This window comes from Pongo pygmaeus, chromosome 16, assembly GCF_028885625.2.
Source record: "Pongo pygmaeus isolate AG05252 chromosome 16, NHGRI_mPonPyg2-v2.0_pri, whole genome shotgun sequence".
NCBI lineage: Eukaryota > Metazoa > Chordata > Mammalia > Primates > Hominidae > Pongo > Pongo pygmaeus.
Genome location: NC_072389.2, coordinates 73,546,470 through 73,559,087, shown reverse-complemented (window position 1 = coordinate 73,559,087; position 12,618 = coordinate 73,546,470). Strand labels below are relative to the sequence as shown.

The following is a 12,618-nucleotide window of genomic DNA, read 5'->3' as shown; positions in this document are numbered from 1 at the left end:
ACTTGAAATTCTACTATTCATAGAATAGTAGGAATAGATTATAAAATACTATTTCATAATCGATTTCATACTTTATCAAATATTCTGATGCTGAAGTAATGTTTGCTTACATTTTGTAAAACCTGTATCTGCCATCATTTAATAATCTTATCTCACATATTACAGATACATAAACAATAAAGGTATGACAATGAACAAACCAAGAATGACTAATTTATTTCACTGACAACATTTTACCTAATTTGTAGAATGGGTGCAGTGGCACAGTACCTCACACCTGTAAAAACCATTTGCAGGCCCAGCACAGAGGCACAGTGTCTCACACCTGTAATCCCAACACTTTGGGAAGCTGAGGCAGCACTGCTTGAGGCCAGGAATTTGAGACCAGCCTGGGCAACACAGTGAGACCCCTGACTCTACAAAAATAAATAAATTTGTATTGCTTTCTTTTTTTTTTTTTTTGAGACTCCAGCCCAGGCTGGAGTCCACTGGCACAATCTCGCTGCAACCTCTGCCTCCCAGGTTCAAGCGATTCTCCTGCCTCAGCCTCCTGAGTAGCTGAGATTACAGGCGCCCGCCACCACGCCCAGCTAATTTTTTGTATTTTTAGTAGAGACGGGGTTTCACTATGTTGGTCAGGCTGGTCTTGAACTCCCGATCTCGTGATCTGCCCACCTCAGCCTCCCAAGGTGCTGGTATTACAGGAGTGAGTCATGGCGTCCGGCCTGCATTGCTTTCTAAAGCACAAAAAAGATCTGTCATATCAATATATTCAGTTAAAATAAAACATCTGCAAACTTTGGTACATGTCTGCAATGACACTGCAAAAAAAGTAGAATAATCTGGGCTGGGCGCAGTGGCTCATGCCTGTAATCCCAGCACTTTGGGAGGCCGAGACGGGCGAATCACAAGGTCAGGAGATCAAGACCATCCTGACTAACACGGTGAAACGCCGTCTCTACTAAAAACATACAAAAAAATTAGCAGGGCGTAGTGGCGGGCACCTGTAGTCCCAGCTACTCCGAAGGCTGAAGCAGGAGAATGGTGTTAACCCGGCAGGCGGAGCTTGCAGTGCGCCGAGATCGCGCCACTGCACTACTGCCTGGGCGACAGAGCAAGACTCCGTCTCAAAAAAAAAAAAAAAAAAAAAAAAAAAAGTAGAATAATCTGATAGGGACTAGTTTAATAAAATACAATGTAAGGTTTCAAATGATCATATAGTCCTGTATTTACTAACCTGGATAGACATGAAAATAGCAGATTATAAATAAAAAATAGTGTTATATCTTTTTGTGATGAATATACATATACATATGCTCACAGAGAGAAAGTCTAAGTGGATAAACACTCAGATGTTAACCATGATATCTCTTGAGTGTTGGGATTACAGGTACTGTTTATTTTTCTGCTTACTTTTCAGATTCTCTGAAATTTTCTCAAGCAAAATGATACTTACAAAAATTAATGTGTATGATTCCAACTAACAAACTCCAAACTTTTTGCAAGGAAGCTTGCAAAATGCCCTAGAATATCCAAAAATATCCTAGCATAGAGCTTTCCCAAAAGGGAAAGTATCAGCAACAACATAAGTAGAAATCTGTGAACTGGGCACCCTAAAGGACTCTAGGTCTGCTGTAGGACCTTTAAGGAGGACTACACAAGACCTAGGCTCAAGTCGCTGCCACTTTTATTTGTATGACCTTGCAATAGTCACGTACCCTTTCTGGGCTCACTTTCTCTATCTATAAAAAAGGATTTAGTTATTACTTGCCTTTCCTACCTCAAAGAACTGTTGGAAAGATCAAAAGAGATAATGCAATATATTATGAACTGCAAAGTACTATATAAGTAAGATATTATTATTCAAACATTAAAAAAGCAAGATGCTTCATGCCAGAGTTAAACACTTCAGAAAACACCACAATCAATTCTATGAAGTAATGAATCTGTTTTTGGTCGTTGTTTTTAAAGGCCACATCTCATCATAAACACCCAGTTTTTCTGAGACTTGGATACTTTTTCCCAGTTCCCGCTACAACCATTGGCCATTTTATTTTGGTTACCAGCAAGAAAGGGTACAAATTACACTAAACTCAAAAGCCTCAGCAAGAACCCTGGAGCAGCATGCTGATGGAGTTCACCAGGAGAAACCCAAGGTTAATCAGCTATGGACTCGCCACTAAGCACTACCGCAATCAACAGGGATTACAAGAGACTCTTTGAAGAAAAAGACAATGGGATCGCCCAGGAGAAAACGGTGGATGAAAAGAAGGAGATATTTCAAAACAATCATATGAAATACTTAGAAACTATACTGTAGTATTTTATAAACTATACTGTAGTGTTTTTTAAATACTGTTCATAAAAATAATGACATAAAACAAAAGCCATCTAAATGTGGCACTTGACAAAAGCAAGCTACAAAGATTCAAATCAAATCCGTGAATAAACTGTCAGATGTACTTGACTCTATCTGAAATAAAAGCAGACAAATTACAGCATAAGGATCAAAATTAAGTGGCTATTTCTTGAAAATAAAGAGGCAGAAAATAACAATAGAATTCACTGACACACTCATAGGAACTTTTATAATTATGGTTTCTCTTCCCATTTAATTTCATTATTTACTCCACTAAAATGATGATGGACTTCTTCTCTCCCACTCTTCTTCCTGTAAATTAAAATGGCACTATAACTTGGTTTGAGTTTTACTCCAAAAAAAAACACATTTTTTTTTTAAATTACTTTAAGAGGAGTTGCATGAAGCTGTCAGCTTATTAACTACCAAGATCATCTGGCCATCACACCCTCCTGCTTCTAAGTTCCTAAAGATGACAAAATACCCTCCACATTCTTAAAAATGACATTTATGGGTATTCCCCTAATGAAAAATTAAACCTTTCATAAACAAATGTGCATAGAGAATTCATTTTGATATGTATGACTCACAATCTAATTTTTATTGGCAATATCTTGAAGTGTTGCAGCTTGCACAATTCCTACAGGGGATAAAGATCTGTTTTTCCCATCTGATCTTTGCAGATTTCTTATAGATTTAAAAGGACTCACTAAAAAAGCCATGAGGAAAATAATTATGAATACAATCCACAGCAAAATGAAGTATGGGGCTGAAACCTAAAATAATGAAAAGTCACTGAATTTTACGCAAAGCTTCACAGTTGAAGTTCTCTAGTCCCATTTAAAATTTCAAAAAATCTAGATTTTTTCTTCTTACTCTGATTTTTCCTATCATATTGGGAATGTATGATATTTACCTCCAAAAAATCACAAACAAAAAGCCTTCAGAAAATATCATTTCCAAAATGAGTATCTGCCAAACCTAACTGCACAGAAAATTATATATACACATTCTCTTTTTTTTTTTAACACATTCTCAAATAACTATGGTAGGCGTTCCTGAGATCACCTCCTCCACCCCTCAAAAAAAGAACAGCAAATCTAACCACAATAAAGTATTAACCAAATTTTTTTAACGCCGCTATCACCGGCTAAGCAATTTATCACACAGCTCCTCAAAGTCTCAGACACACACAATGACATACCAACATGTCAAAACAGTTATTATAATTTGAAAAATTATACAACAGGAACATAAAAGTAGAAAAAAAAAACTTCCTCTGGAAAAACTCAAGTAGATTTGGGAGACAGCAAAAAACGAGATTAATTTTAGAAAAATAACATTTCTTCAAGTGTTTGGTGTTTATCTGACACTGGCTCATTTTCGTAAAGAGAAACTTTACCTAACAACACTCACACCAGGGATCTGATCTATCCCCAAAGGCACTTTCTTAAAATGAGAAAGAACAAAGAAGGAAATCTCTCAGCATGTGCTTTCCATACTAGTTTCTTTGGACAGCATCAAGAGTGACAATATAGTCTGCACAAGCTTTTCAGCTTTATTCTATGGTCCATGTATAACAACTGATTAGCTATCATTCAAAAGAACTCCTAACAAAATAAATATTAGAAGGCAAAGATCACAACAACATGGCGACCCTATTTTAAGAGAAAAATTATAGAAAACATGTCTTAAAGTTGTGTGCTTTTTTTATTTCAAGGGTTAATTATCTCCAAATATTCAAATTCCTAAAGCTTTCTCATTTCAGTCAATAGTTTGAAACTGGGGAAAAATCAAAACCATCCATTGTAAATCTGCTCTCCCTTAAGTAAATTTGTAATTAGAAGTACATTTTAAAAGAATGACACTCAAAGCCAATACCTTAATATACGAATCTTGGAGTGTAAACATTGTGAAGTTATTAAGAGAAAAGCTCTTTCGGTGAGGATATTCCACAGGAAAAACTCTACAGAATCAAATCTGGCATTTGGTTGTTCTAGAAGTTGTCGTTTCATTATAACGGGGAAAAAAATTAAATAATTTTTATTTATTATAAAAAGAAGACTCTCCCCAAAGATTTACAATTGTATATCCCCATCTCCACTCTGACAGAGATGTCAGTTCTCTGGGTCGAGACATAACCAGCTACTGGGTTCACACACACAGGAAGCCACAGACAAGATCGCGTTCAGAGCCTGGAAATAATACGCGTTAGTTAAGAACTGCCTGCTACTAAACCAAAATTATTCAAGTGGAGCCCCATTTGTCACAATCCAATCATAAGGATTCCACCCCCCCTCCCCCAACTGCTTGTGTAGTGGTATATCTGCTATGGTAAAGAAGCCATCATCAGGTAAAGATTGGGGTGCGAGAAAAGCGGGGAAAAGGGGGCACCCTTTCATCTAATTTCATGAGGCGTGAGTAATTGGTACAGTTAAGAGGAATGTTCTATTTATCGGGGGTTGGAGTAGCATGAGGGGAGAATTTCGTTCAAATCAACATGGCCAGCAAGATGTCCCTACAAACAAAAGGCAATGGGGGGATATAAACACGAACCATTCACCTCCATCAGCTACAGCATCGCCATCATGGTGTGTGCAGAGACCCCCAAAGGCTCCTCTCACCCTCCACACCAGCTAAGGCAAGAGAAGGGAGAGAGGTAGCTGCATCCCCCCCCCTCCCAACACTGCTTCCAAAGACACACTCTTCGAGGGGGTTTCTCCCCTCGGCTGCCCGGAATCAGAGAGAAACAGTAACGTCCCGCCCAGGCTGACTCCCCCTCGCTATCTCTCAGCCGAACCCCAACGCCGGCCCGGGGCTCGCTAAACTTTACCAGAGCTTCTCCCCCAGATCCCCACCCTATCGCCCCGGGATCGCGCTTCCCACAAGCGGGGCACCCCAGGCGCTTCCTGACAAGCGAGCACCCGGGGAAAGCCGAGTCCGGGGCGGGGGCTACAGGGATCCACGGAGGGGCGGGGCGGCCGGAGCCAAGTTCCCGGGGGTCTGAGAAGAGCGCCTGACAGGAGCCCGGGACTGCAAAGAAGGAAGAGGAAGCGGCCACGGGGAGCTTTCCCAATCCCCCCTACAAGAACACCCTGCCCCCAGCCCCAGCTCCCCATGGGGGGCGGGGAGGCTAACTGTAAGGTGAAAAAGCCGAACCCATGAGACAGCTGCAGCCCCTACCTCCCGACTCCCTATCTCTTCCCCCGCCACCCCCGCCAGAGGCGCCCACAACAATAACACGCCGGGGACGACCCGTCAGCGCCCCCGAGGCACCCGGGGCCCGCGGCCCGCCGCAGGCGGGCCCCCTCTGCTGAGACCGGGCGCGCCTCTCTCCCTACAACTCCAGGCCCGGGTGGAGTCAGGCCCGAGCGGCCCCCCAGGGTCGGACCCATCCCCCCCGGCACCAGCGGCGCCGTCTCCGCGGCCGAATATTAGAAGTGAATTCGAGCTGCGCTTTACCTTTAGTTCCGCACTGTCCGCCATCTTGCGTCTGTCAGCGCAAGCGCAGTGAACTTCGCCGGGGGCCGCCGCTAGACCCGCCCCTCTAGCCGGCCTGGCCCCGCCCCGGTCCGCCCCTCCACCTTCCCAGCCCGCCTCTGGCCTCCGCCCCGCTCAGGGCGCTCGAAGCCCCGCCCCGGGCACGTACAGCTGCGAGACAGGCACGTTTCATTTAAATAATGGCGCCAAGCCGCGAGGTTCGACAGTTACTGCCCCCTCGGCCTCCCTGCCCCCCATTCTAGCTCGGCCAGCTCCTCCCGGGAAGGGCCGGAGCGAGAGGGATGCTGGCCTGAGCCCCATCTCTCCGCGGTCCGCGGAACGCTTCTGCATAGCTTCGACGCCTACGGTCACAGAAACAATGCCGCCCCCCAACCCCCAATAAGCAAGGCTTTTTCAGCACCTGCTACCTGCGAGGCTACCAGTGGGCTAAAAATAGAAATCCATTACATTTAAGGGGCCCTTAATGAAGCATTTCTAGCATTATTGGCTCAGATCCTCCTCTTGATAACGAGGGGAGGTAGGCAAGGAAGAGATAATTCCCATGATATAGATTCAGAAATGAAAGCTCAGAGAGGAAAAGTGACTTGCACAAACAAGTATTTTAACGAGGTGGCGTAAGACAAAATTTTGAAGGTGTTCATTAACATTTTTGTTTAAAAAAGTATTTATTTAGTGACCATCTGCTGGCCTTGTGCTAACGGCTAAATATACATTGAGAAATCAAAGTCCGTGCCCTTCTGTAGTTCTCTAATGGGGAATCAGAGAAGTGAACGAACAAAGATACAATTGCAAATGTTAGTGAGTACTAGAAAGGAGCAAAAGGTCATTGAGAGAGAAAAAGGGTTTGGGAGATGTACTTAATTCTGGGAGGGTTTTATCCACTAAATTGACATTTAAGTAGATTTGATGGAAGGATTATTTCATTCCTTTTTGTCTCTACTAAAAGCCTTCTATATACCTCCTCCCCAACCCCCACTTTTTACTAATCAACTTTGCCTCATACCTCATGGAAAAAATGAAAGATATCAGAAATAAACTCCCTTATCTTCTCACCATCAAAACCACCCTTATCTGCATAGTAACATTTGGGTTGCTATGAATGAAGTGTCCCTGCGCCTAGGAAGGCCAGTCCCTTTACCAGTGACCTGGATTTTTTTCACGCACATTCCTAAGGATTTTACTCTTACAATTACCTACCCTCCAGCATCGTTAGTTTTTTCCCTCTCAATTGAATTGCTGCTATCAGCATATAAATATATTGAAATTTCTCCCATCTAAAATAAATTCCTTTGACTCCAAAATCGCCTCTAGGAACTTTCCTATTTTTCTGCTATCTTCATAAATTCTCAGAAAGGTTTTTCAAGATCTCTCCAATAGTGCTTTTTCCTAGCTATCACTTCACATTCACTTCTCAGTCTACCCTGATTGAGCTTTGGCTTCCATCATCTGTATCACTTATCAAGATTACTAATGATCTTGCTTCCAAAGGCAATTGCCAATTCTCTATCCATATCTCAATTGACCTCTCTGTAGAATCGTGAATAATTGGCATGGTTCCTTTTATTTGAAACACTTTTCCCCCTGAACTTACCTACACGTCACAGATAGTCCTGTTCCCTCACTGGGCCTCCTTTTTGATATGCTGGTTTCTCCTCTTTGGCTCAATCTTTAAATGTTGGACTGCTCCAGGGCTCGGTCCTTGCATTCTTCTCTATTTTATCACCAGGTGATCTCATCTAACTGGTTGACTTGAAGTCTATATGCTCATGACTTTGAAAATGCTCTCTAGCCTAAACCTCTCCATTGTCAAGAAACAAAATTAAAACAAATTGAGATTAAAGATCTCATTGGCATTATTGCAATCCTAGAATTGGACAACACTTCATTCCACAAAATAGAATAAATGTTGCAATGAATCAAGCAGAGGATGTTAGCTTTAGAGACAGAAAACAGACTGAAGAAGGCAGAAACAACAAAAAGCAGATTGGGTTATATCAAAGTTACTTTTCTTTAAGGTGGAGATGTGGAGACAGAACAATAGAAAGAAAACTGATTGGTTAAAATTGGGTTACTTCAGGTATTCTATTTTAAGGATTAAAACAGGAAATTTCATTATCATGCCTATTAAAGATTGAAACTGTTCTGTTTGGAAAATTGGCTATCTCTCTCACGATTTTTTGGAAAACCAGATAACTCAGTTTTGTTTTGGTGAACATGGGTGACACCATTTTGATTTTTAGTCTGATCTGGAGGCCTGATGCAGGAATTTGGTTCAAAACAATAGCATCCTACGATTTTTATTTAACAACCTAGGTGAAATTGTGACTAAGACTGAGGGCATTAGCACTACCCTCATTTAACATCATTCTGTGTTTCCAGTCTCAACACATCATTTATAGATTACAGTGTCCTCATGATTTTGCATTTCTGTCATTGCAGCTGAAGAGAGACCATTTGACATTCAACAGTTGGCTGTATACAAACATTTAAAACTTTTTGAGAGAACATAATTGAGAATTATGACTATCAGGAAGACAATGCCAAGAGTTCGGAGTATGCTTCCCAGCTAGGGTTGCCATAAACCAAACCAACTAAAATCAAATAGATCAAAGAATGAGCCAGATGAGAAATCTACCTGTTTTAACCAAGTAGCCTGCTAACTTTTTGAAACTGAGTCTCTACAATACCGGATTATTTATGTACAACAAGAAGTGTTAGCAACAGCACGGATTTCCCCGTTTGGTTAGTAGGTAGCAATTCTATCATCTAGCATCTCAGGAATGGGTTAAATTAAAGCAAAGAGTGCTAACTCTACAAAAGAGGCCACTAGTAAAATTTGAACAAACAGTTGCATTAGGGATGTTGCTAAAGTTACCCACTAGGTGGAATAAAAGCTCTCTTGGGTCCTGTAAAGGTTTGGGTTTGACATGCTAGACTTTATCAACTTACCCACAAAAACTACTAATGTGAAATTTTAACTACATCATTATCCTGCCAAGTGGAAGAGGTGGGCATAAGCAAGAAAAAATTAAGAAGGGAAGGAGTCTTATTATGGTAGCGAGTCTTATTCTGACAGTCTTGGAAAACGCTGTCCACAACATGATGTCAGCAATTTCTCATCCTGGTTTGCAGTTTAAATGTCTCTGGCTGTGGCAGCAGGTGTTCTGCTAAACTCTCTACGTGGCTCCCTCATCAAGCATGAGACTTGTCCCTTGAAATTTATGTCGAGTTGTTCAGCTTAGCAGTTTTTGTTCGTGGTTGGAGAATTGCATTCGGATATTGAAGGCAACAAGAACTCAGGATTCCATCTAGTCTATAGGTAGATGATAAAAACTCAAAAACAATGAACAAAGCTGCAATCTAGTAACAGGTGTACTATGGTTTTCTTCAGAAACATAATTTTTCTCTCTACAGTCATTCCCATTTCTACCAAAGATAATCATGGTAAGACCAATTTATTTTTAAAATTAATTTAGTTTCAAACTTGACCTGATTATTTACATAAGTGCAGCAAGAATAACCACATAAGCTTCTTTTAAATTTATTTTGCTGGAAATTGTGACAACGAATCTGGACTTTTAAAAACCTCTTGATGTTAGGAAGTCAAACCAAGGCAGACATCAGACTTTGCCTGCAATATCTAATATCTTGAGGCTTCTGGGCCTGCCTGAAAGTGACAACTTTTATTCACTATAAGGCTGAGAACACTTGAAAATTGGCATTCTATGATTCTATGCACATTTTAAAATATGACATTGCTACATATATATATGAATATATATGAATATATATAGAATATATCTGAATATATATATGAATACATATATCTGAATATATATATGAATACATATATCTGAATATATATATGAATACATATATCTGAATATATATATGAATACATATATCTGAATATATATATGAATACATATATCTGAATATATATATGAATACATATATCTGAATATATATATGAATACATATATATGAATACATATATATATATATGAATGATATGGTTTGGGTCTGTGTCCCCAACCAAATGTCACCTTGAATTGTAATAATCCCCAAGTGTCAAGGGCAGGACTAGGTGGATATAATTGAATCCTTATCAGTTCAGTTGATAATGAATGAATGAATGAACAGCACTGGCAGTGGGGTGGGGGGGAATTCCGCCATGCTGTGCTTATGATAGTGAGTTCTCATGAGATCTAATGGTTTTATAAGGGGCTTCCCCCTTTGCTTGGCAACCATTCTCTCTCCTGCCACCCTGTGAAGAGGTACCTTCCACCATGATTGTAAGTTTCCTGAGGCATTCCCAGTCATGTGGAACTGTGAGTCAATTAAACCTCTTTTCTTTATAAATTACCCAGTCTCAGGTATGTCTTCATAGCAGCGTGAGAACAGATTAATATGATATGACATTGCAGTCAAAGCTTTGGTAATATAACCAATATTTCCAGTTGTATTTTGTTGAAGAGAAGAGCTTCTTATTGAACTTATGCAAATAACCATATTGTCATAAAAATGAGAATCTTCATGAATAGTTTCCAAATTTTGGAGGAATTAGGTAGGAAGGAAAAGCAAATCTTTGAATTTTTTTTCGCAAAAGTATGCCTTACCAAATTGCTGTTAGCAGCTTAAAAGAAAAAAAAATTCCTTAAATATTGAAAAAGAAAACCTATTAAAAAATTCCTTAAATATTGAAAAAGAAAACCTATTAAAAGAGAGCCAGCCAGGTTTCGAATTTTATTTATTTTTCTTTTTTCTTTGAGACACAGTCTTGCTCTTTTACCCAGGCTGGAGTGCAGTGGCACAATCTTGGCTCACTGCAACCTCCACCTCCAGGGTTCAAGTGATTCTCTTGCCTCAGCCTCCTGAGTAGCTGGGATTACAGGTGCCCACCACCATGCCCGGCTAATTTTTGTATATTTTGTAGAGACAGGGTTTCGTCATTTTGCCCAGGCTGGTCTCGAACTCCTGAGCTCAAGCGATCCACCCACCTTGGCCTCCCAAAGTGCAGGGATTACAGGTGTGAGCCACCATACCTGGCCTCAAATTTTAAAAGCTGTAAAAACATCCTGATTTATCTTTCATTCACCTCCCAAATGAATCCATCAGCTGGTCCAACTGACTCTAAATCAAAGCCCAAGCCAGTTCATTTCACTGCATCTCCACTACCACCATCCAATGATGCTTATTTTTGGACCCATTCCAAGCTGCCATAGTCTCAAAACTGCTGGTAAAACTACCTAACTCAAAGGGCCATGTCATGACTTCCATGGCCCTAGGCACTTTTGCTTTCTTGGTTTCTGTGCTACAGTAAATATATATACAGTTGACGCTTGAACAACACGAGTTTGAACTGCGCAGATCCACTCATAGGTGGCTTTTTTTCCTGCCTGTGACACCTCTGAAACAGCAAGACCAACCCCTGGTCTTTCTCCTCCATCTCAGCCTACTCAATGCGAAGACAAGGATGAAGATCTTTATAATGATCCACATCTGCTTAATGAACAATCTTCCTTATGACTTTTGTAATCACATTTTCTTTTCTCTAGCTTACTCTAAGAATACAATACATAATACATATAATATACAATGTATGTACTAATTGTTTCTGTTATTGGTAAGGCTTCTTGTCAACAGTAAGCTATTAATAGTTAAGTTTTTGGGGAGTGAAAGTTATGCGTAAATTTTCTACTGTGTGAAGGGTCAGCTCCCCTAATCCCCTGGTTGTGCAAAGAGCAACTGTATTTGGGCTTTGTCCCTCATTCCTGAGACAGAGCTCCTAAAACACATGGAATTTTCTAACAGGAGTATCTTTTATTTTTCATAACAAGCCTCTTCCAATCACACCTAATGAGGTGACATGGAGTGGGGCCCCTAGATGGCTTCAGGATGGGTGCTGGTCCCCACAAAATTAGAAGGGGGCTGGGTATGGTGGCTCACACCTGTAATCCCAGTACTTTGGGTGGCCAAGATGGGAGGATTGCTTGAGCACAGGAAGTCAAGGCTGCAGTAAGCTGTGTTCACACCACTGAACACCAGGCTGGGTGACAGAGAGAGACCTCCTCCTTCCACCCCCAAAGTAATTGAAAAGTGGGAACTTTCAGCCTCACCCCATTCCCTACCTCCAGGGAGAAGAAGGGGCTGGTGATTGAGTTACAAATTCTTCAACAAGAGATAGAAGAGGTTCTGCGCTGGCAAACACATGAGGGTACTGTGGGGAAGGGCAATAGGGCACGGAAGCTCTGCATATTCCCCCTTTACATTGCCCTGTGCATCTCTTCCAGTTATTTGAGTGGCATCCTTCATAATAAACTAGTAAATGTAAGTAACGCATTTTCCTCAGTTCTGTGAGTCATTCTAGTGAATTATTCACCCTGAGGAAGGAATTGTAGGAAGCCTTGACTTTACAGCTGGTCAGTCGGAGTGCAGGTGGCCTAAGGAACTTGTGACTGGTGTCTGAAGGAGGGTATCCTTGTGGGACTGAGCCATTAATTTGTGGGGTCTGAACTAACTCCTGGAGTTGACGTCAGAATTGAAATGACTTGTAGGCCACCCAGTTGCTGACAGAGAACTGAAGAATTGGTGTGGAAAGTCACCATGTATTTAGTGTCAGGAAGAACATCAGAGGTACATTCTTCTATTAAAAAAATTAATTATGTTTGCTCTTTTTGTTTCTTTGTTTTTTGTTGAGACAGAGTCTCACTCTGTCGTCCAGGCTGGAGTGCAGTGTGCCATCTCGACTCACTGCA

The 12,618-nt window shown here is 41.0% G+C and overlaps 1 protein-coding gene across 1 annotated transcript in view; it reads right to left on the bottom strand.

Moving 5' to 3' along the window:
* Positions 1-5,952, bottom strand: part of PIAS1 (protein inhibitor of activated STAT 1) — a 129,795-nt gene extending 123,843 nt beyond the window's left edge. The window contains exon 1 of the mRNA XM_054451157.2: positions 5,822-5,952. Within this exon, the coding sequence (XP_054307132.1) occupies positions 5,822-5,845 (24 nt within the window). The 5' untranslated portion in view covers positions 5,846-5,952. The remainder of the gene's footprint in view (positions 1-5,821) is intronic.
* Between the last annotated feature and the right edge of the window lie 6,666 nt (positions 5,953-12,618).